At 48.9% G+C, this 23,393-nt stretch overlaps 1 protein-coding gene and 1 long non-coding RNA gene across 6 annotated transcripts in view; one reads left to right on the top strand and one right to left on the bottom strand.

Moving 5' to 3' along the window:
* OPA1 (OPA1 mitochondrial dynamin like GTPase) overlaps positions 1 to 2,602 on the bottom strand; it is an 86,963-nt gene extending 84,361 nt beyond the window's left edge. For all 4 annotated transcript variants that reach the window (XM_041734367.1, XM_041734369.1, XM_041734368.1 and 1 more), the window contains exon 1: positions 2,428 to 2,602. In XM_041734367.1, coding sequence (XP_041590301.1) covers positions 2,428 to 2,459 — 32 coding nt within the window. In that variant the 5' untranslated portion in view covers positions 2,460 to 2,602. The remainder of the gene's footprint in view (positions 1 to 2,427) is intronic.
* A 1,396-nt stretch (positions 2,603 to 3,998) lies between these two features.
* LOC121478906 lies at positions 3,999 to 22,998 on the top strand. 2 transcript variants are annotated; one of them, XR_005984609.1, is made up of 5 exons: positions 3,999 to 7,805; positions 8,448 to 8,715; positions 10,033 to 10,165; positions 18,008 to 18,073; positions 18,207 to 22,998. It is a non-coding gene; the product is annotated as an uncharacterized LOC121478906 (long non-coding RNA). The 2 variants fall into 2 exon arrangements; XR_005984608.1 differs by lacking the exon at positions 3,999 to 7,805 and having other exon boundaries at positions 7,818 to 8,715.
* The last annotated feature ends 395 nt before the right edge of the window (positions 22,999 to 23,393 follow it).

Genomic DNA, 23,393 nt, shown 5'->3' with positions numbered 1-23,393 from the left:
CAGATTTGGGGTGAAGGTGGAAGTGGGGGGGACCACACCTGGACAGAGCCTCGAGAAATTAAAGATAAGGCCAAGACCCTGAAAGCTTCCATGAAGAGAAAAACAGGACACCTACAAACACACACACATCAGATTGTCCTGAGGGTCTGTATTAGCAACAAAGGATGCTGGGGGTGGGGGGGACTGTAGCAATGCCTTTACCGTTCTGCAGGAAGAGGATCTGCAGTACAGACTTCTATACTGGGCCAAACTAAACATCAGTGTGATGCCCAGCAAACCACCGCCCGTCACTCCCAGACTCACGTGTTCTCTGTCCTCTACCAACTCTTGACCTATACACCATTGCCTAATACGAATTCTTTTTTCAACATATTCACACAAATAGTTATTGCACCTAAATGAATGTTAGTCGCTGATCTTCTTACATGTCAAAAACTGTTTTGACCGGACACGTCTGAGAACGGGACTCTAAACGTACTCCTTCGTAGCACACATACGGAAGAAACACAGCAAAGGACAAATTCAGCTTGAGGCTCCTGACCTTCCACATCTCTACTTCTGCAGTAGCCGGACTGCGCTGTGCACATAAACACTTCCAGGCTATGACTCTATAGGGTCCCCAGTAACATCAACGATTTAGCCCAACGGCACCCACCTGAGTAGACGACTACCAGTTACTGATCAGTCTGTCGTTTAGCTCAAATCTTAAAAGTTTTCCTCCATATCTCAATTGTTCCAATGAAGTGTGCTATTTCCTGCAAAGTCTCTTCCCTTTTTATTTAAGTAAAACTAGATGATGTCTCTCCAGGAAACAGTGAGGAGTAGAAATAAAAAGGTAAAAAGTAGTAATAATAATAATAATAATAATAATAATTTACTACAGTATCAAGGGCTGTGGCTTTACTCAGAAACTCAAATTTGGGGCAGCCCCGGTGGCTCAGTGGTTTAGCGCCACCTTTGGCCCAGGGCCTGATCCTGGAGACCCGGGTTTGAGTCACACGTCAGGCTCCCAGCATGGAGCCTGCTTCTCCCTCTGCCTGTGTCTCTGCCTCTCTCATGAATAAATAAAATCTTAAAAAAAAAAAAAAAAAAGAAAAGAAACTCAAATTCTATAAAATGACAAATAATTACGCTGGGTAGCCTCAGTGGCTCAGTGGTGGAGCATCTGCCGTCAGCCCAGGGCGTGACCCCGGGGTCCGGAGATCCAGTCCCACGTCGGGCTCCGTGCGTGGAGCCTGCTTCTCCTTCTCTCTCTCTCTCTACCATGAATAAATGAGTAAAATCTTAAAAAAAAAAAAGAAAAACTCGAATTCCATAAAATGACAAATAATTACGCTGGGCAGCCTCAGTGGCTCAGTGGTGGAGCATCTGCCGTCAGCCCAGGGCGTGACCCCGGGGTCCGGGGATCCAGTCCCATGTCGGGCTCCGTGCGTGTAGCCTGCTTCTCCTTCTCTTTCTCTCTCTCTACACCATGAATAAATAAGTAAAATCTTTAAAAAAAAAAAAAAACTCAAATTCCATAAAATGACAAATAATTATGCTGGGCAGCCTCAGTGGCTCAGTGGTGCAGCATCTGCCTTCATCCCGGGTCGTGACCCTGGAGACCCAGGATCCAGTCCCACGTCGGGCTCCCTGCATGGAGCCTGCTCCTCCCTCTGCCTGGGTCTCTCTCTCTCTCTCTCTCTACCATGAATAAGCAAATAAGATCTTTAAAAAACAATAACAATAATCATGCAATCATTCTGACTACGACTATTGGAAGTCGCCCGGCTCCAGATTCCGACTCAAACGAACCTTCATTCAAAAAAAAAAAAAAAGTGCCCTCCGCCCCCTATGCAAACTGTAAGTTACCTGCATCCCTCAAACATCCCTCAAACAAGCTTCCGAAAGCAGCTCAAGGCAGGCGGCGGGAGGCTGAGTCCGGAAAGGCAGGACCTCCAAGCTCAGCGGCTGCACAGGCAGGTAGGGAGGCCCCCGCGACGGGGGAGCCTGCAAGCGCCGCGGAGGTAGCGGGGACGGGAACGCGACGGTGCACTCTGCACCCTGATGCAAGGTGCAAAGGAAAAGGATTTCTTTCTTTTTCTTTTCCTTTTTTTTTTTTTTCATGCTCAGGACCAGAGCAGGCCCGGGCAGCGCGGCGCAGCCAGGTCCCCGCTCGGCGCCGAGGGCCCCGCCGCCCGCGAGGTCCCCCGGGCTGGCTCCGGCAGACGCAGGGAGAGGAGCCCGGGCACCTGCCGCGGCGGCGGGGGCGGGGGCGGGGGGGCGCGGCGGCGGCAGGGACGCGAGGCGCGGAGGGGCCGGGGGTCCCCGGGGCGCGGGGGGGTCAGCCCAGCGCGGGCTCCGGCACGACGCGGCCTCCAAGCCCCGGGCGCAGGCCGGAGGCGGCGGGGACGCGGCGCGGCTTCCCGGGCGGGAGCCCGCACTTACCAGGCCACGGCGGCCCGCCGCAGTCGCCACATCCCGCCGGCGAGGACGCTCGCGGGCGCTCGGCCGTCCGCCCCGCCCGGCCCGGCTCCGGGCGCGACCGAGACGCAGCCGCCGGCAGCAAGGGCACCGAGCAGCCGCTGCGGGCCTCCCAATGGCGCGCCGACTTCCGGGAGCGCCCGCCCGGCACCCGTACGCCGTCCGGCAGGGACACGGGCCCCCGCGGCTGCTCCCGGAGCCGCGGCACAAACGGGCCGCGCCGGACGGGGCCGCGCGCCGGGCTGCAGCGGAAACGGAAACGGACACGGACGCCTTCCGCGGCGCACCGCTCTCCCGCGCGGCTTCCGGGACGGGCTGAGGGACCCGCGGCCGCGGGAGGGAGGGCGTCGGGCGGGGACGCGGGCGCCGACCCCCCCCCCGGCCGGTGAGCGACCCCGAGACACGCAGGTGCAGGGGCGGGGCCGCGCTCCTCCCGCTGGCCCAGTCGTGGGAGCGGGAGCAGCGGGCGCCCGGCTCGGACCTTCCGCAGGTCAGACCGCGCGGGGGCGGGGGGGCGGGCCGCGTGCGGCTGCGCTGAGCCGGGCGTGGGCAGCGCCGTCAACCAGGGAACACGGTCCGCCCCTTCGTTCTTTCCGTTTGACATTTCCTCCCGCTGCCCTGTTGAAGTGGTTCGGGTCAAAGCCCCCCCCCCCCCGCCCCTGGACCTCGGGGGAGATGCTCTCCATCCTCCCGGTGCTCCTCCCCCAACCCTGGGGATCCCCGGGGTCGGGTCTCATACGCCCCCCCCGCCCCTGGACCTCGGCGGGAGATGCTCCTCGTCCTCCCGGTGCTCCTCCCCCAACCCTGGGGGTCCCGGGGGTCGGGTCTCATACGCCCCCCCCCCCGCCCCTGGACCTCGGCGGGAGATGCTCCCCGTCCTCCCGGTGCTCCTCCCCCAACCCTGGGGGTCCCGGGGGTCGGGTCTCATACGCCCCCCGCCCCTGGACCTCGGAGGAGATGCTCTCCGTCCTCCCGGTGCTCCTCCCCCAACCATGGGGATCCCGGGGGTCGGGTCTCATACGCCCCCCGCCCCCGCCCCTGGACCTCGGCGGGAGATGCTCCCCGTCCTCCCGGTGCTCCTCCCCCAACCCTGGGGATCCCCGGGGTCGGGTCTCATACGCCCCCCCCCCCGCCCCTGGACCTCGGCGGGAGATGCTCCCCGTCCTCCCGGTGCTCCTCCCCCAACCCTGGGAGTCCCGGGGGTCGGGTCTCATACCCCCCCCCCCCCCGCCCCTGGACCTCGGCGGGAGATGCTCCCCGTCCTCCCGGTGCTCCTCCCCCAACCCTGGGGGTCCCGGGGGTCGGGTCTCATACGCCCCCCCCCCGCCCCTGGACCTCGGAGGAGATGCTCTCCGTCCTCCCGGTGCTCCTCCCCCAACCATGGGGATCCCGGGGGTCGGGTCTCATACGCCCCCCGCCCCCGCCCCTGGACCTCGGCGGGAGATGCTCCCCGTCTCCCGGTGCTCCTCCCAGGTCACCGGGGTCGGGTCTCATATCCCCCCCCCCCCCCCCCCCCCCCCCCCCCGTCCCTGGACCTCGGGGGGAGATGCTCCTCGTCCTCCCGGTGCTCCTCCCAGGTCACGGGGGTCGGATCTCAGATGCGCCCCCCCTGGACCTCGGGGGAGATGCTCCTCGTCCTCCCGGTGCTCCTCCCAGGTCACGGGGGTCGGATCTCAGATGCGCCCCCCCTGGACCTCGGGGGAGATGCTCTCCGTCCTCCCGGTGCTCCTCCCAGGTCACGGGGATCGGGTCTCAGATGCGCCGCCCCCCCCACCTTGGCGGGAGATGCTCACCATCCTCCTGGTGCTCCTCCCCCGACCCTGGGGGTCCCCGGGGTCGGGTCTCAGATGTGCCCCCCGCCCCTGGACCTCGGCCGGAGATGCTCCCCGTCCTCCCGGTGCTCGTGCCCCAACCCTGGGGGGTCGAGGGGGTGGCTCGGGTCTCAGATGCGCCCCTTCCCGCCGCCTCCGCACCGACCCCAGGCCATCGGAATCCGCTCTCGGACTCCAAACACGGTTCCCCCTGCAGTCCGGTGTTTTACGAGGAAGCTGGGGAAAGCGATGTGAGCCATAGAGGTGATGCAGTCGACGACTGGCCTGACCTGGACCAGAACCCAAGGGCCTGGCGCCCTCTTCCCCTCGAGGGCCCCCCCATTCCTTTTCTCCCTTAATCGCCAGAACCCTGAAGCAGTATCCCTCCATTCACAGCCGTTGGTCGTGAACTCCCCAGATGCCCCACTCTGGCCATCCATTCTCTTTATTATTTTTACTGCAGTGACTGTTTTTAATGGCAGGTGCGGACAGGAACTCGCTCAACTGACCTGTGCAAACTGTAGCTTTTCCCGGGATTGCGGAGTTGTGCAAAAATTCCTTGTTTGGGCAGCCCGGGTGGCTCCGCGGTGGAGCGCCTGCCTGCCTTGGGCCCAGGGTGTGACCAGGGGTCCCTCCAGGGAGCCTGCCTCTCCCTCCGCCTGTGTCTCTGTGTGTCTCTCGTGAATAAATAGATAAAATCTTTAAAAGAATATTCCTTTGCTACTGTTACTTCTCAGTTGTTTTAGAAAACATAAGAGAAATCAAATAGTAGTAACCCCTTTCATATATGGGTTACCTTTACATTCCACAAAACCCTTTTTTTTTCTTACAATTCTACCTAGGTGCCTAGTCTACTGAATCATCCCCACATGTGCAGAAACACATGCGTGATGTTTATTTTTGCTTTGTATGAAAGAGTGAAGGATTGGAGTCAGCATTGTTAAAAGACAAACCGAGGCATAATAAAAATTGTAAACATTTATATGGTCAAAATTGATTTGAATTAAGCAGCGCCAAGCCAGAAGTGGTTAGGAGTGCTCCACCACCTGGAGCAAAGGACAAGACTTCTATAGGGAAGACAGGGAAGCAAAGGCAAGGAAATCATTTGATTGGCTATAGATTACCTGATTGCCGTATTTGAAAAAGTCTAGTTGACTGTGATTGGTTGCCTTAGATACTGCTTTCTGTCTTTTTTTTTATTTAAATGCAATTATACAACATATAGTAGTACATCCTTAGATTGAGATGTAGAGTTCAGTAATTCATCGACATTTTTTTTTAAGATTTTATTTATTTCTTCATGAGAGACACAGAGAGAGAGAGAGGTGGAGACACAGGCCGAGGGAGAAGCAGGCTCCCTGCAAGGAGCCGGATGCAGGACTCAATCCCAGGACCCCAAGGTGACGCCCTGGGTCTAAGGCAGATGCTCAACCACTGAGCCACCCAGGCGTCCCCCTCCCCTCCCATCAGCATTGCTTTCTTAAGTTTTGGTTTACTTAGTAGACTGCCAAGACATTAGAACCAAGTTGGTTCGTATCTTCAGTCTATTCCCAACATAATCCCCGCAGACGTATACTGTAGAAATTAAAATATTCGGGGATCCCTGGGTGGCTCAGCCGTTTGGCGCCTGCCTTTGGCCCCGGGTGCGATCCTGTAGTCCCAGGATCGAGTACCTTGTCGGGCTCCCGGCATGGAGCCTGCTTCTCCCTCTGCCTGTGTCTCTACCTGTCTCTCTCTATCATGAATAAATCTTTAAAAAAAAAAAAAAAACAAGAAATTAAAATATTCTAAAATTTAGATAGAAATGCAAAGTGCCTACAATGTTCAAAACAAAGAACAAAACTAGAGTATTTATGACAGTCTGACTTCAAGACTTAGTATTATAATCAAGAGAGTATAGTATCGAAGTAAGAACAACTAACTCAAGAGCCCAAAATAGATGATTCAGAAATAGATCTCTGTGCAGTCAATCAGTTTTTGACAAAAGCACAAAGCAATTCAGTAAAGATAGAAATCTTTTTAAGAAATGATGCTAGAGCAATTAGATATCTGTATGGAAAATATACGTGCTATGCATAAAAGTTAGTATGAATTTATACCATATACAAAAATTACTATACATAAACAAAAATTTATATAAGCTGGGACATAGCCCTAGATGTAGAAGTGAAAACTATAAATCTCTTGAAGAAAATTAGAATATCTTTACAACTTGTAAGTAGACAAAGATTTTTTAGGTCGCAGAACATAATACCACAAAATTAAATTTGATAAATTGGATTTCATCAAACTAAAATACGTGTCATCATGAAATAACAATGCTGAGAAAATTTAACAAACATCAGATTTGGGGAGATTATTTGTAGAATATTTATCTGACAACATGTGCATGTCTGGAATATATAAGAAATTCTTACAACTCAGTAGTAAGATAAACAACCTGCTATGCTTTGAATGTTTGTATCATTCCCCTGCCAGTCACAAATTCATACATTGAAATCCTAAGGCCCATTTTGTTGGAATTAGGGGCCTTTGAGGGGCCTTAAATTATGTGGAGGAGCCCTCATTAATGGGATTTGGCTCTTACAAAAGACCCCACATAGCTCCCTAAATTTTCCACTCTGAAGTTACAGCAAAAAAGCCATTTATGAACCAGAAAGGAGGCTCTCGGTGGCCACAAGATCATGCTGGCACCTCGATCTTGGACTTCCCAGCCTTCAGCAATGTGAGAAATCTCTGTTCTTTATAAGCTACTCCATTTATGATATTTTGTTATAGCAGCCCAAATGGACTAACACAACCCGGTTAAAACTTCAAACACACACTATACAGAGAAAGATAGGTAGATAGATGATAGATAGATAGATAATCTCCAAAGAACACATACAGTGCTCAGTGTTCTTAGTCAGCAAGGAAATGCAAATTAAGACCACAATGAGATACGACTGTATCCTCACTAAAACTGATGAGTAGGAAAGGCACTGACCTTCAAAAGACTGACAATACCAAGTGTGGTGAGCATGCGAGGCAGCCAGAGCTCTCAGGCACTGCTGATGGAAACGTAAAACAGTATGACTACTTTGGAAAAATATTTGACAGTTTCTTACAATGTACGACACACCCTTCCCCTTTGGTCTAGCAATTCTAGTCATTCAGATCCAAGAGAAATGAAAACATGTGCACAAAAAGGCTCGTACAAAAATGTTCACAGCAGTTTTATTCTCAGTAGCCAAGAACTAGAACCAGCCAAATGTGTGTCAACAAGAAAGTGGATAAATTAATTTACACAAGGCAATACTCCTCAATGCCAAATAGGAAAGAACTGCTAGACGTGTAACACCATGACTCAGTCTAACAGACGTGCTGAAATCAGGAGGGGATGTTGCACCTACGGGAACATGGGTGTCGGGAGTGGGAAAGGGACACTGGGGAACCTGTCTGGAAGATGGAAATGTTAGGAGTATGAGTTACTTGGATCAAGTATCTGTTCATTACAGTGTGCAGCTAAGAAATGTGCGTGCCACGTTTCAGGTGAGCATATGTGCATTTTACACACATCTCTGAGGGGAGGATCAAAGTGGGTGGAGATTAGAATGAGCAAGAATGACAAAATGTGGGTAATTATGGGAGCTGTGTGGTAGGCACATGAGGGCTCCATATACTTTTCTGTTCACTTTGTATGTATTGGAAAGTTTTCACCATTGTAGCTTTCACATGGGGACGCCTGGGTGCCTCAGTGGGTGAAGCATCTGCCTTCAGCCCAGGTCATGATCCCAGGGTCCTGGGGTCAAGCCCACATCAGGCTCCCTGCTCAGCGAGGAGCCTGCTTCTCCCTCTGCCCCTCCCCTGCTCATGCTTTTCTCTCTGTCTCTCAAATAAATAAATGAATAAAACCTCTTAAAAAATAATAGTTTTAAAATGTATCACATAATGTGTGACACAGGAAGTAACGTCGTAAAAAGGTAAAAATGATGCAGAAAGAAAAATAAGGTGGATTTGACAGAGATACAGTCTCGTGGGTGTGAGAAGGAGGAGCAGAGGATGAGTACAAAAGGCACTCAGCCCGTGTACTACGTGGAATTTGCTCCAGCTGTATTTGTTTCCTACTGGACTGTAATAAACTACCCCAAATGTAATGGCTGAAAACAAACCTAATTCCTTGGTGTTCTCCAGGTCAGAAGTAAGAAATGAGTGTCACCGGGCTGAAAGCAGAATGCCGACAGGGGGGCGGCTTCCCTTTGGGGGGCTCTCAGGAAGAAGCTGGCTTCTGGCCGTTTACAGCTCTGAGGCTGCGTGCATCCTGGGCTCCTGGCTCATTGCTCCCCTCGAGGCCAGCGATGATGGCTGATGATCTTGGGAATATCATACACCTTGGATGCCGACGCTCCTGACTCCCTCCTCCACACTTAGGGACCCTTGTGGTGTCACTGGGCCCATCCAGGTAATCTGGGATGATCTTCGTATTTTAAAGTCAGCTGGCTGGAAACCTCAGTTGCATCTGCCTCCTTAAATCTCCCTTGCCGGGCAGCCCTGGTGGCCCAGCGGTTTAACACTGCCTTCGGCCTGTGGTGTGATCCTGGAGACCCGGGATCAAGTCCCACATTGGGCTCCCTGCATGGAGCCTGCTTCTCCTTCTGCCCGTGTCTCTGCCTCTCTCTCTCTCTCTCTCTCTCTCTCTCTCTCTCTCTCTCATGAATAAATAAATAAAAATTTAAAAAAAAAATCTCCTTTGCCGTATTCAAAGTTTCCAGGAATTCGGATGCAGACTTCTTTGTGGGAGGCATTATTTTGCCTGCCTCATAGCTCCATTTAAATTACTTTCAATGACGTCTCTCTGACACTAAACTAAGGAGAGAGAGAGAGAAAGAGAGAGAGAGAGACAAGTTTATGCAGCTCACCCCCTTGTGGAAATAGCTGTCGTTTTAAAATTGTGCCTCTAATCTTTGTTCTTTATATTTATCTTTTTTTTTTTTTTTTTAGTTTTTTCTTTTAAGATTTTATTTATTTGAGACGGCTAGAGGGAGAGCTGTGGGGTGGGCAGAGGGGCAGGGGGAAGCCGACTTCCTGCTGAGCCCAGAGTCTGACGTGGGGCTCCATGTCGAGGACCCTGATCAGGACCTAGCTGCCCAGCGCCCCAGCTGTAATGACTTTCATACCTTTCTCTTTTTTCCTGCGATCTAAAAAGGAATCTCAAGTCTGCGTTCCATGTCACAAATTTCCTTTTCTGCAGTGGCGTTTTTGCCTCCTAAGTAGCTTCTGAAAGTTACTTTTGCATTGTGAATCTTGAAATATTTCCTTTACTTACCATTATCTTTCTGTGCCTACATCTTAAAGTTCAAGCTTTTTCATCCTATCAAAGATGCAGGATTGTTGCCTAAAATTTTTCCTTGCTCCTCAAGTGAATAAACTCATAGATGATAAACTCACAGACACAATCATCCACTGGCCCTTCCTACTGTAATGACTACCGGGACTGCTGTTACCAGCCGACACCCACTTAATGTGCTGGGCGCCGTGTTAGCTTTCGTGTATAGTATCTCCTTCCATTCCTTCCTACGGTATTTTTTCACGGACTTCATCTTTTTCTTTCTTCCCTGCTCTTCCAAGGCCAGAGGGTTTATTTACTTTGTTTTATTTAGCAAAGGATGTATTGACCAATGACTGTAAACTTTAAATCTGCTGCATGGGTCTTACCCTTAGTGGTTATTCCTCTGTGAATCTGGTTATAAATTTTTATATTTTTGTTGTGTTTTCACAGGTATTCTAGTAATTAGAAAAAAAAAACTGCACCAAGGACAGCTAATCAAATACCGTATTGGCTGAGAAAACATGGCTCCAGTGTAGATACTCAGACTGAAGACTGCTTCAGCTGTACACACCCCTGAGGTGAGGTAAGCTTTTAAATTGGATTTATGTTATTTTTCCAGACTTCTCTTTTCCTTTCCCCATTGAAAGCATAGGCAGCTTTTGTAATTTCCTTTGCCTCAGGGATGTCAGGAAAGAAGTGTGGGGAGGTCAAAGGTTCTTTTGGTAAAAGCTCTCTGTGAAAGCTTAAGTCTGTGCTAGGGTTTTGCTAGGAGCCCAGGAGGTTCCTGGAGGCCAGGAAGAGGAGAATGTTCTCACCTAACTACCATTCTCCATACTTGGAAGAGATCCAGACCTCTGAGGATTCTCAGCCCCCCAGAAGATTCCACCCAGGCATGATCAGAAAAGCTGATCCATCAGATTCAAAAGGGTCATGAGGACTAGGAATTTGCAGGGCCCCAGAGGTTACTTATGACCACTAATTAGAAAAAGCGCTATTTTCTATGCACGTGGCTACCTATATCCAGTATATCCGTGTGGTGAAAATAAGTATCTAGTAGCGCACTACTGTGTATGTCTTTCCAGTTCCGTCTTCACTGACATCTGCTTGGTAGCTTGAAACTAGTTATGGTGGCAATATTTACCCCAGAAGTCAGCAAACTCTACCAGTCAGGGCTCAGTGTATTATTTTGTTGATCATTGAGTCTTTTTCAAAAATATCTTATTGGGCAACCCCGGTGGCTCAGAGGGTTAGTGCCGCCTCCAGCCCAGGGCATGATCCTGGAGACTCAGGATCGAGTTCCACGTCGGGCTCCCCGCATGGAGCCTGCTTTTCCCTCTGCCTGTGTCTCTGCCTCTCTCTCTCCTGTGTCTCTCATGAATAAATAAATAAAATCTTTAAAAAAATAAAATAAAAATGAAAAATATTTTATTAATTTGAGAGAGAGAGCACAGGTGGGGAGGCAGGGAAAGGGGCAGAGGAAGAAGTAGACACCACCCTCACCTCCCCTAGCAGGGAGCCCAATGAGGGGCTCGATCCCACACCCCGAGATCACAACCTGACCCAAAGGCAGACGCTCAGCCGACTGAGCCACCCGGGTGCCCCTGACCGTTTAGTTTAGTCTTAAGGAAGTTATGGGAAAAAATAATAATTCTATTATACAGGTTAAATATTATATTTAATACTGTATAACCCGTAAAATAGTACTACTTAATACAGGTTAAATGTGTTGTGTCTGTGGCTGTTTCATTCTGAAGAGCACAGAAAACTGAGGAAATATTCCTTCAGTATTTTTTTTTTTAAGATTTTATTTATTTATTCATTAGAGACAGAGGGGGAGAGAGAGAGAGAGAGGCAGAGACACAGGCAGAGGGAGAAGCAGGCTCCCTGCAGGAAGCCCGACGTGGGACTCAATCCCGGGTCTCCAGGATCACGCCCTGGGCTGAAGGTGGCGCTAAACGGAGAGCCACGGGGCTGCCCTCCTTGAGTATTTAATTAGCAATAATCGCGCCTTGGATTAACCTCAATGGCTACAATACTGCCACTGTGCTAAGCTTCCTTCAGTGTTTAAAACCTTTATCTGATTCAGTAGAGAAGTCATGCACGTTTTTATGAATTGCCTAAGTTCTCACATGTGTCTTTGTTTCACTGTCTTCTTACTTGTTAGTGGGTAGGCAAAAAGCCACCAATATTCATGTCAGATTTGAACTCATAAATCAGTGATGTGAGCAACTTCTTGCTGAGTAGATAGCAATAAAAATAAGTATTTATTCCTAGTAAAATGTACAGTAAACGTGCATATATATGCGTGATTTTTTTGTAGAGCTGGGTGCTGAACACTTAGCAGCGTGCCAGAGGCACGCACATGTATGCTCGAGCGATTCACCAGTTCTTCCCTTCGGTCTGTTTCCAACTTTCCATCATTGAAAACTTCTGCCATTTAGTTTTTCATCTGTCTTGAAGTTTGCTCTCTCTCTGACCACTCACACGCTGTCTCAGTTTTGGGGGCCAGTGCCGTGAGCAAAGCCTGCAGGGCTATTACTCCCTTCCACTCCCCAGGTTCTGAGGCTTTCTCCCTCTTTCTTGGAGCTATTTTTGCTCACGCTTGGGAACATTGCTTTTTGCTTCCTTTTTTGGACTAAAAATATATCCTCTACTTCCACCATGTTCCCAACCTTGGCCTCTGTGAGAAACAAAGCACACATCAGTCCGTAAGTAATTCTGCACGGTCGTCCATCTAGCATTACCCATACTAGTGTCTTCCTCAGCGCCAGTAGGCTGGCCTGTTTGCCTTGCAGAGGGACAGGCTCCCACACCCTGCTGCTCATTGTTGCAGGCTGTTGACAGCCCTCGTCCTTTCGCATCCTCTGGGTGGTCTTGAGGTGCCTTGGCAGTAGGAAGGGCCACGGTGACCAGCTGAGGCAGTAGCTGGTGAGTGCTGTCATCCTAAGACAGCTCACAGACGGCATCAGGAAGGCGAGCTCGGTCATCTCCTGACCTGGGGACCCCCTGCACAGCCGTGGTGCCGGCATGTCGGGAAGGCAAAGTGATACATAAACATCTACCTGTTCCAGGAGGAGAGACGATAGGAGCGCGCAGTGCCCAAGGACTTCCCAACAAGCAGGGTTGGATTCACAGGTTCACACAAAACAAGCACAAATTAGAACCCCGTCTCCCTTTGTCTCCTTTTTTTTGCCCTCTTGCTTCTTCCTTGAGGATGGGTGAGATTTAGAAAAGCAGAAAGGACGGAGGGAAGGAATACAGTAAGGTTTGTGTGGTGAATTTGGGGTTCAGTGACTCTTCGGTTTATACTTCCACACCCTTCTATTACCATGGCATCGTGATATGTGCTGATGTGTCTACCTCATGGTAACACAGCTAATATATGAGAGGCATTTAGAACTGTGCCTGGCGGGGCCCCCGGGGTGGCTCAGGGGTCGGCGTCCGCCTCCAGCCCAGAGCGTGACCCCAGGGTCCTGGAATCGAGTCCCGCATTGGGCTCCCTGCAGGGAGCCTGCTTCTCCCCCTGCCTGGGTCTCTGCCTCTCTCTCTGGGTCTCCCATGAATAAATAAATAAAATCTTTAAAAAAAAAAAGAAAGAAATGACCACTCTGAGAATGATATATATACATCACTCTTTTTTTACCCGTTCATCTATCAGTGGACACTTAGGTTGCTTCCGTATCTTGGCTCTTGTGAATACTGCTGCAGTGGACATAGGGGTCCATAGGGACATATATCTTCTTGAATTAATTAATGTTCTCTTTTTCTTTGGGTGAAATCCCAGTAGTGGAATTATTGAATAATACGGTATTTCTATTTTTAATTTTGGGGGGAAACTTCCAGTCTCTTCTCCACAGTAGCTACACCAATTTACATGGCTGCCATCGATGCACCAGAGTTCCTTTTTCTCCTCGTCCTCACCCACACTTGTTATGTCTGTCTTTTTGATTCTAGCCATTGTGACCGGTGTGAGGTGATACCTCACTGGGGTTTTGATGTGCATCTCCCTGAGGGTGAGTGATGAGCATCTTCTCTTGTGTCTGTTTGCCATCTGCTTAATGTATTCTTGGGGAAAGTGTCAATTCAGGTGTTCTGCCCATTTTTAAATTAGATTATTTGGGGTTTTTTGGTGTTGAGTAATAGAAGGTCTTTATATATTTTGGATATTAACCCCTTATTGGGTATCTCATTTACAAATATCTTCTCCCAATCAGTAGGTTGGCTTTTGTTTTATTGATGGTTTCCTTCTCTGGGCAAAAGCTTTTCAATTTGACCTAGTCTCATTTGTTTATTTTTAGCTTTTCTTTCCCTTGCCCCAGGAGACAGCTAGAAAAATGTTGCTAAGGCCAGTGTCGTAGAGATTACTATGTTTTGTTATAGAAGTTTTATGGTTTCTGGTCTCATATTTAGGTTCTTAAACCATTTTGTTTGCACTTATTTTTGTATAGGGTGTAAGAAAATGGTCCAGTTTCATTCTTTTGCATGTAGCTGTGCAGTTTTCTCAACACCATTTGTTGAAGAGACTGTCTTTCCCCATTGTATATTCTTGCCTCTTTTGTCTTAGATGAACTGACCACATAAGTGTGGGTTTATGTCTGGACTGTCTATGCTGTTCCTGTATCTCTGTGTCTCTTTTTGTGTCAGCACCATAGTGTTTGGATTACTGCAGCTTTGTACTGTACCTTGAAATCTGGCATTGTGGTACCTCCAGTTTTGTTCTTTCTTCTGAAGATTGTTTTTAGGTCTTTGGGATCTTTTGTGATTCCAAACAAGGTTTAGAATTATTTTTTCTGATTCTGTGAAAAATGCCATTGATATTTTGATAGAGATTGCATCAACTCTGTATATGGCCTTGGGTTTAGTTGCTCTGTTATACTATGGCTTTTGTGTGTGTGCCCCAGGGTGATCAGGGCTAGTGTGGTCTGGGGACACAGGGGTTGCTGAGGTCACAGGCTGGCTATGGCACCTGGACGTTGCTCCCATCTGCATTGTCAAGGTGAAGAGGAACGTAAACTGTGGTGCTCGCCAGCCACTCTGAACCTGAAAGAGTTCCAGCATCTCCTTTGCCATTTGGCAAGTTTCTAGGGCTGATTCCTTTATAGCCTAGTTGCCCTTTTAATGGCGCAGCGATTTAGCGCCGCCTGCAGCCCGGGTTGTGATCCTGGAGACCCGGGATCAAGTCCCACATCAGGCTCGCTGCATGGAGCCTGCTTCTCCCTCTGCCTGGGTCTCTGCCTCTCTCTCTCTCTCTCTCTCTCTCTGTGTGTGTCTCTATGAATAAATAAATAAAATATTAAAATAAATAAATAAATAAACAAACAAACAGACTGCACCTTTTTTTCAGTGCTCACAGTCCCTAGGTACTATCCCTCCCCCCTGCAATTCACAGCACCAAGCCCGGGGGTTCTCTTCATTACCATTATCTCTCTTGCGGTTCTCTGTGTGGTCTCTATCTTTTGTGGGGCACAAGCTGTTCATTCAGCTCTCAGTTCTTCAGGAGGAATTGCCTTATAAAAAGATGTAGATTTAATGTGTCTACAGAGGTGGTAAATTTAAGGTCTTTCTACATCACCATGTTGGACCCTCCCACTCAGCCATAGACACATTTAAATATATAAAAACAAAGATTGAAATTGAGAGATTGGAAAGAGTCACCATGCAAACATTCACCACAAGGAGCTGGTATAGCTCTCCTAGTGTCAGACAAGATAAATTATGAGACGAGAAGTCTAACCCAAGAGAAAGAGAAACCCTTTATAACGATTAGGGAGGGATCCCTGGGTGGCGCAACGGTTTGGCGCCTGCCTTTGGCCCAGGGCGCGATCCTGGAGACCCGGGATCGAATCCCACATCAGGCTCCCGGTGCATGGAGCCTGCTTCTTCCTCAGCCTGTGTCTCTGCCTCTCTCTCTCTCTCTCTGTGACTATCATAAATAAATTAAAAAAAAAAATTATAACGATTAGGGAGTCAATACAGTAGAAATAATAGCACAGTCTCAAATCCTTGCACACCAAATAACAGCTTCAAAATATAAAAAGTAAAAAAATTGACAGATCTGAAATCCACTGAGAGGGAAATCGTTGATTAAGTTCAAAACTGATCTGAAGAGTGAGTTACTACTAATTCTGGACTCTTTATCACAAAACCCCTGATTTGCCTAAGTAGTGCCTAAGTTGGCCTTGAAGTTGCCCTAGGGACAGTTGGAAAGGGGCAGCAGCAGGTCAGTGAGCTGCATCCATCACACTAGATTTCTTGCTTAGTGAGACCTCTAGAAACATCTCCAGTACTTTAATGAAAATACTGTGCAGGGGCACCCGGGTGGCTCAGAGGTTGAGCGTCTGCCTCTGGCTCAGGCGTGACCCCAGGGGTCCTGGGATTGTTCTACATCTGGCTCCCTGCAGAGAGCCTGCTTCTCCCTCTGCCTGTGTCTCTCCCTCTGCCTGTGTCTCTAACCTCTGAAGAGGTTACGTTCCTCTTCACCAATAAATAAAATCTTTAAGAAAAAAAAAAAAAAAACTCTGCAAATAGTACATCCTTACATGAGACTGTTGCATTCCATCTGCATTTTCCTAAGTGAATTTTGTCGATGTCAGCAGATTACCAGATCGGATCCCAGCCTTAGGATTTTCGAGTCCTGGTGTTGTGAAAGGATAAACATAATCTGCAGCTGCATCTTGGTACCTGACCAATCAGGAGTCCTTTCAGGCACCCAGTGAAGTGCTCCAGGATTATGATCCAAAGGATCATAATCATGTAGAGAGAGGATTTTAAAATATGGGTCTTGGAGATCCCCGGGTGGCTCAGCAGTTTAGCGCAGCCTTCAGCCCAGGGCGTGATCCTGGAGTCCTGGGATCAAGTTCCACATCGGGCTCCCTCCGTGGAGCCTGTTTCCCCTCTGCATGTGTCTCTGCCTCTCTCTCTCTCTCATGAATAAATAAATATATAATCTTAAAAAATAATAATAAAATAAAATAAGTAAATAAAATACGGGTCTCTTCCTCAGCAAGGAGCACATTACTCATTTCCCTCTGTCATCACTAATTTTTGCCCAAGAGCTATTATTTCATGAGTATCACTTGACTTTCTCAATCCTGTCTGTGGGCACCCCACACCTCTGACCCTAACATACATTGCCTACTTGGGCAAGCTCTCAGGTCATTGGCCATATTTTCTGCATCAGAATTTTTTTCTCCAGGAAGAGAAAAATACTCTGCTACATTTGTCCAGCTTTAACCTTCAAAGGATGTGCACCATCCTTTTGGGGTATCCCCTCTCCCATTGCCTCCCTGACATGGGGCTTTTGCCCTAGAGTTCACCCATTTCCTTTCACCCAGGGGGAAAAAAGGCCTCCCCTTCCTTTTCTTTAGTCCCTGGGACCTCCCTTGGGTTCTAGCCACTGCTGTCTCCCAGAATTCTTGGTATTTCTGCTATCTCTGTAGGGTTCTGATAATCTGCCTCTAGTGGCTCAGGGAGTAAACCCAGCGTCTCTTGCTGAGGGTAGGACTGGGGATTGGGTGCAACAATAGGCAGACCATCGTTAACAAACCTGGTAAGATACTATCTTGAGATATAAATCTGTGGAGTTTTTCCCCCACTTGCTTTTACAGTAAGCAAGTGGCCCCCTGGAAGAGTAGAGTTGATAGAGAGGGATTAAAAGAGCTGAGAATAGTTAATGCTGAGCTATGTGACTCTAAAATAGAGAATCAAAAAGTGAAGTTTGAGGCATAAAGCACATGAAGAAACGCAGAGCAAGGAGAGAAACTTAGAGGAATTGCCAGACAACCGTATCCCAGTGTCTTCAGGGGCACCGGTGTAGGTCTAATGGGTGGGCAAGGGGAGGAATAGGGAGGAACAGATAGAGAAAAGCGGGTCAGCACCGGGAACCTGGGGAGCACCTTGGAGCATTTCCCATTACCACCCTTCCCCCAGGAGGCCCTCAGCTGGCTGTGTACTCCTGGAGATGTTTGCCAGGCCCCTTCCATATGCCTCTGAAGGGTCACCCTTTCCACGTCAGTGTTTTGGGAATCTCATGGGCCCCATGTATATGTTAGGAATGCTTTCAGCTGCAAGCAACAAAAAATATGATTAGTAGTATCTTAGACATCAGAGGTTTATTTTTTCATGCAACAAAAATGCTAGAGGTAGGTGGTGGTTTTGTAAAAATGCAGATTCCCCAAGAATCCTGAGAACAGGATTCAGTTAGTTCTGGAATGGTCTCCAGGGATCTGTAATTCTAGATTCTTCCCAAGCATTCTTAATGTGCAACCAAATGCCAGAGTCACTTTTCCCTAGTTTACTGTCCACTCTTCTGAGTTTTCAGAGTCCTTTAGCTTCCAAAGGAGTCAGCAGCACTACCAGTGAACACCTGATTCATGTATTCATTCAAATGGTCGACAAATAGTAATTGCTCACCTGTTTATGGCAGGCACCAGCTCTGTGAAGGCCGTGAACTGGGCCTAGAAACGTGAAGATTTATTAAAACATTCTCGAGGTAGGTAGAATTTCCACAGAATCTATTTTAAATATTTTTTTTCCCGTTGAGGAAAGATGGTAACCGTTCAACTAAACATAATAAACACCTGTTTTCTCTACATTTCTTCTCAAAACCTCATTACAACATGAAGATTTTGTTAAAGACAACAAAATCCTCGGGGACAAACTAAAAACGTAACAAGAATGGAAAGAAATATATGAACGCAGTGTTGGCACCTGGAAAGCAGATGGTGATGAGTTACTCATAGACTGGGGCATGGGGTGCAGGAGGCAGGAAGCTAACAGATTGGCCCCATAGCGCCCCTGACGGTGCTGGATTGGAGGCACCAGGAGCTGCTCTGGAGCTGGAGTGTTGGTTAAAAGCCTGTACTAAATGCAGGGAGATCATTAGATTCCTTCTTCACCCCGCCCCATGAGGCATCTCCCTCACCCCCACAGAAAGCATGCTGGAGAAGATTGGGGGCCAGTTGGCATGCTGAATGAATGGTGAGTAACTTTCTCCCATCACGTCAGAGCATCCTGGTGGCCTAGCTTAGACACCTGAGGCAGCAGCTGGCAGTTTCCTTTTTAGGGAAACTTGAGTTCTTCAAAGAAGAAACTTATAGACATTTGATTATTGGGAATCCTAATCCAACATAGAAATCCAGAGGAAACCAAGACCATACAAAGAGCAGAAGAAACTGTCAGGAAAACCATAATATCTTCAGGGAGATAATAAAAGATAACTGTGTCAACAGAAAAACAAAAAGACTAGCTCATAGAAAAAAATGAGTTCTCAGTTTTAAAAAATATAAAAACAGAAAAAAAAATTGAATAGAATCCAAGCATGCTTTAAGGGAAACTCCCTGAGGATATACTCTGCCAAAATGAGAGAATAAACTAGGAAAAAAAGAAGACTCAGGACTCAAGAAAAGGGGATCCAATTCAGGGAAGTTGGATGACACATGAGAGCGGGAGGCCAGTGGGCTGCAGAAGGGCTGTGTTAAAAATTTAAAAATCAACAGAGTACTTGATGAATTTGATATTCTTTTAAAGATTTATTTATTTTAGAGAAAGAGAGGGAGTGGGAGGGGCAGTGGGAGAGAATCTTCAAGCCGACTCCCCACTGAACACGGAGCCCAATGTGGGGCTCGATCCCATGACTCCTGAGATCATGACCTGAGCTGAAACCAAGAATTGGACACTTAACCAACTGAGCCACCCAGGTGCCCCACCTTTGAATTATTAAGAGGAGATTAACGGTTTTGGCTAAGTGTCGGAGGAACACTGGGGCTAAGTATAAATCAAAACAAGGGAATTTTGAACCCTAGGGAGGAAAAAGTTGTGTAACAAAGGAAACCCTGTTAGTCCATGTGGCACGACTTAGCTGGGGAAGATATTTACAATAATCACAACAGTGTTAACTTTGAATACTGGTTTAACCAAATATTATGATATATTTATGTTGGAAGAATGAGGAGAACAAGATTGCTAAATCCTCACGTTTCATAGGAGGAAGTCAAGAGTTTATATCTAAATCTGAGAAGTCAATACAGAAGCATATTATTTAAACACATGGAAGAAAGATCCAGAAGAAGCAGCTTAGCCAATTGAAAATGACACTTCTGTGTCTCTGATGAGCAGGGCCACGTGGGAAATGGCAGTCTCTCCGACCACAGGGAATTTTTCTGGTCAAGAAATCCCAGACTTTTGTGATTCTTTCCCCCAGTCCACTGGGTTCAGCCAGAGTCCTCCCTTGAGGTTTGCCAAGTATGAGCTCTAAGGAACACACAAACACACACAATGAACTTCATTTGAACTTCGTTCATCTTTTTTCCTAAGCCAAAGGTGTCATAATAGGGAAAGGGCCAGAGCCCACCCAGATAGGAGGGACGTTAGCGCAGCAGGCCTGTTCCCTGCGCCTCCTGCATCTGTGTTTCCTATCGACATGAAGAAATAGGAGTGGCACGTTCGCTAGCCACCCCAAATACCAGGCCCTCAGTGCGTGTTGGAATAGATGAGAGGATGAATGAACGACAGAAGAACCCACCATTTTTCATACATTGTGGATGCCTACAGCCTAGCGCCAACACTGTTTTGCCTCTGATGCTTCTTTCTCATTCACTCAGACTTAATGGCCTGTTGTGTGCTTTGTCGCCTATGAAGTGGGCACCTCCAATGTGCAAGGAACTCTCCTGCCTTCAAAGATTACAGTCGGTTTGGGGAGGCAAAATGTGACAAGTTTAAACATACAGCCACGGAGAGCTGAGCGGTGGGTGCAAGGAAGCTCCTATGGGATTTGAACTCATAACCTGAATGAGGGTCTGGTGCAGGGAGGCGTGACTTTCCCCATACTGGCTGCAGAGTCCCTAGAGTGAGTGCAGAGTCCTCGTATTTTGTTCACAGTGAAGATGGGAAATGGGAAGATGGGAGGAAAGTGTTGTCCTGAGGGTTGCTCTTGTTGACAAAAGTCAACAAAGCACAGATTTGGTTGGCACACCACAAGCATTCTCAAGTTCACCTCAACACTTTAAAGAAGAAAAATCGGGGGATCTGGGCTGAAGACAAGGATTTGGACAGCATCAGCACAAAGATGGCAACAAAAGCCATAGATGTGGATAAGAGTGTGTAAAGACAAAACTGGGACAAAACCCTGAGGAGCACCAACATTTTTTTTTCCTTTTTTTAATTTAAATTGAATCAGCCAACAGAGAGTATATCAACAGTTTCAGATGTCGAGTTCAATAATCCATCAGTTGCGTAGAACACCCAGCGCTCATCACATCAGGAGCTGATATTTAAAGGCAAGCTTCTCGGCCTTTTGGCTATGATCAGGTGTAGGAGCACCAATATTTAAAGGAAAGGTTAGAGAGAGAGCGCACGAGAGCGAGGAATCTATAGCCTAGATTGAGAGGAAATAGCCAGAGAGTTGGGAGAGAACCGAGGAGTGTGGAGTCGCGGAAACAAGGGAGCCAGAGCTGTAGGTGTGGGTGGCCCCCAGTACCCAGTGCTGCAGGGAAGTACGGCAACGTAAGGAGGGAAAAGTGTATGTTGGATTTAGCAGTGAAGCAGTTGTTGTGAATTGAACTGCGCCCCCCAAGATCCATACGTTTAACTCCTAGTACCTCAGAATGTGACTGTGTCTGGAAGTAAGATCTTTAAAGAGATAATTAAGCTAAAATGAGGTCCTGTGGGAGGGCTTGAGTCCAGCATGACTGGTGTCCTTCTACAAAGATACTGGGACGCAGACACCATACAGGGAAGACTGAAGACACAGGGAGAGGGCGGCCCCCCACACGCCGAGGAGAGAGCTCTTGGAGGAAACCGACCCCTCCAGCACCTCGACCTCGGCCTGCCAACTCCCAGAATAATAAGAAACTAGATTTCTACTGTGTGAGCCCCCCGCGCCCTCAGCCCCTCCAGTCGGCGGTACTTTGCACTGCAGCCTTAGCAACACGTGTTGCTCCGCAGTCCTGGTGACCGATGGGAGGAGCTGCATTGAGAGCATGATGGGAGGGCAGGTGGCAGGAAGCAGGGGCCCGCAGGTGTGAGGAAACGTCCAACAGGTGTAGAAAATGATGTCAGAATTCCGTCTGAAGGGAGGGAGCAGACCGAGGGGTGCCTGGAGGCACCTGTGGGTCCGTGGGGGGCAGTTGACTGGGGGCTGCTGGATTAGTGAGGTGATTGTAAGGCTATGGGACTAGTCCTCAGTGGCTCTGCCACCGAAGAACCGGAGCGCATTCCAAGACGGTCTGACACCAGGGCAGAGTGTCACCAAGGCCGCGGCCGCGCATCCCCTCTGATCGGGCCCTGGGCGGCAGCCGCTGGTGCATGCACCTACTGAAACTTCACATCATTACAATTGACTAAAATTTAGAATTTAGTTCCTCAGTCGCATTTGGGCCCTTCAGGTGTCCTGCGGCCGCAAGTGGCTGGTGGCCACCGTAGCAGGTATCGCGGGACGTCTCCATCATCATAGGTCAGTGGGACAGCACTGCCCCCGAGGCCGAGACGGTGGCTGAGCGGAGGGCCCGTGCCAACCCCGTGTCGCAGGTCACTCTAGAAAGGCACGCTTAGGCCAGACACCGCTGGACACAGCCCTCCTCCTGCCCCAGGAGGCAGAGCCGGGTGGTGCTCCCTTGGCTGTGGCCCTGGAGAGTGGGAGCAGTTAGTAGGACCTGGCATGGGGCGGCTTTGGCCTTGTGGTCAGGAAGCCCGGCCGTGAAGGTGGCCTCCGGCCGGCCGACTGTGCACCCTCTCCTCGGGCCGGGACGGAAGCCCTGCCATGGAAGTCCCGGGGAGGGATCCACACCCAGCAGCTGTGCCGGGACACAAGCGGGACCGAAGAGGCCATCCGAGGGACAGTCCTCCTTGGTCTCAGGAAGCCTCCGTACGTGAGCCAGGCATCAGCTTCCCTGGGATTCCAGGCACTGTCCTGGTGCTAGAAAGGATAAAACGGTTTAACTTGCTTTAACCGTTCTGCTGGTGCCTTCTCTTGTTGTTGAAGTTGATTTATTTGTTCCTTTCCATCTTTTAAGACTGAGCCACGTTTGTCTTTGTTTGGGTTTTTTGTTTGTTCTTGTTGTTGTTGAAATACACACAACGTAAACTTTACCATCTCAACCATTTTTAAATTTTGTAATTTATTTTAGAGGAAGGGGGGAGGGGAAGAAGGGGAGAGGAAATCCTCAAGCAGACTCCCACTGAGTGCAAAGCTGGACAGGGGGCTTGATCCCAGGACCCCGAGATCATGACCTGGGAAATCAAGAGTCGGCCGCTTGACCAGCCGAGCCGCCCAGCCGCCCCCGACCATGTTGAGTTGTACATCCAGTTGGGTGGTCCAGTGCGTCCACGTTGCTGTGCAGCCATCGCCGCCATCCGTCCCGTAACTCTTCTCCTCTTGTGAAACTGAAACTATTTATTAAACAATGACTCCCAGTTTCTTCTTCCCTAGCCCCCACCAACCATCTTGTTTTCGGTCTTTATGATGTTGACACCCCAAGGACCTTACATAAATGAGATCGGACAGTATTTGTCTTCTTCTGACTGGCTCGGTTCACGGGGCGTAACGTCCTCACGGTTCATGCACGTGGCAGCCTCCTGCAGAATTTCCTTCCATCTCAGCCTGGACAGTATTTCACGGCACGTGCACGCCACGTTTTGCGTGTCCGTCGTCCACGGTGGCACCGTTGCTTCCATGCTTTGGCTCCTGTGAATAAGCTACTATGAACGTGGGTGTACGAGTATCTACTCCATTACTCTGGGTCTGTAGGCAAAGTGGAATTGCTGAGTCATACGGTGATTTTATTTAATTCCCTGAGGAACCTCTACTGTTTTCC

The sequence above is a fragment of the Vulpes lagopus genome, chromosome 19 (genome assembly GCF_018345385.1).
Source record: "Vulpes lagopus strain Blue_001 chromosome 19, ASM1834538v1, whole genome shotgun sequence".
NCBI classification, from domain to species: Eukaryota; Metazoa; Chordata; class Mammalia; order Carnivora; family Canidae; genus Vulpes; species Vulpes lagopus.
This window is presented reverse-complemented; position numbering and strand designations above follow the sequence as displayed.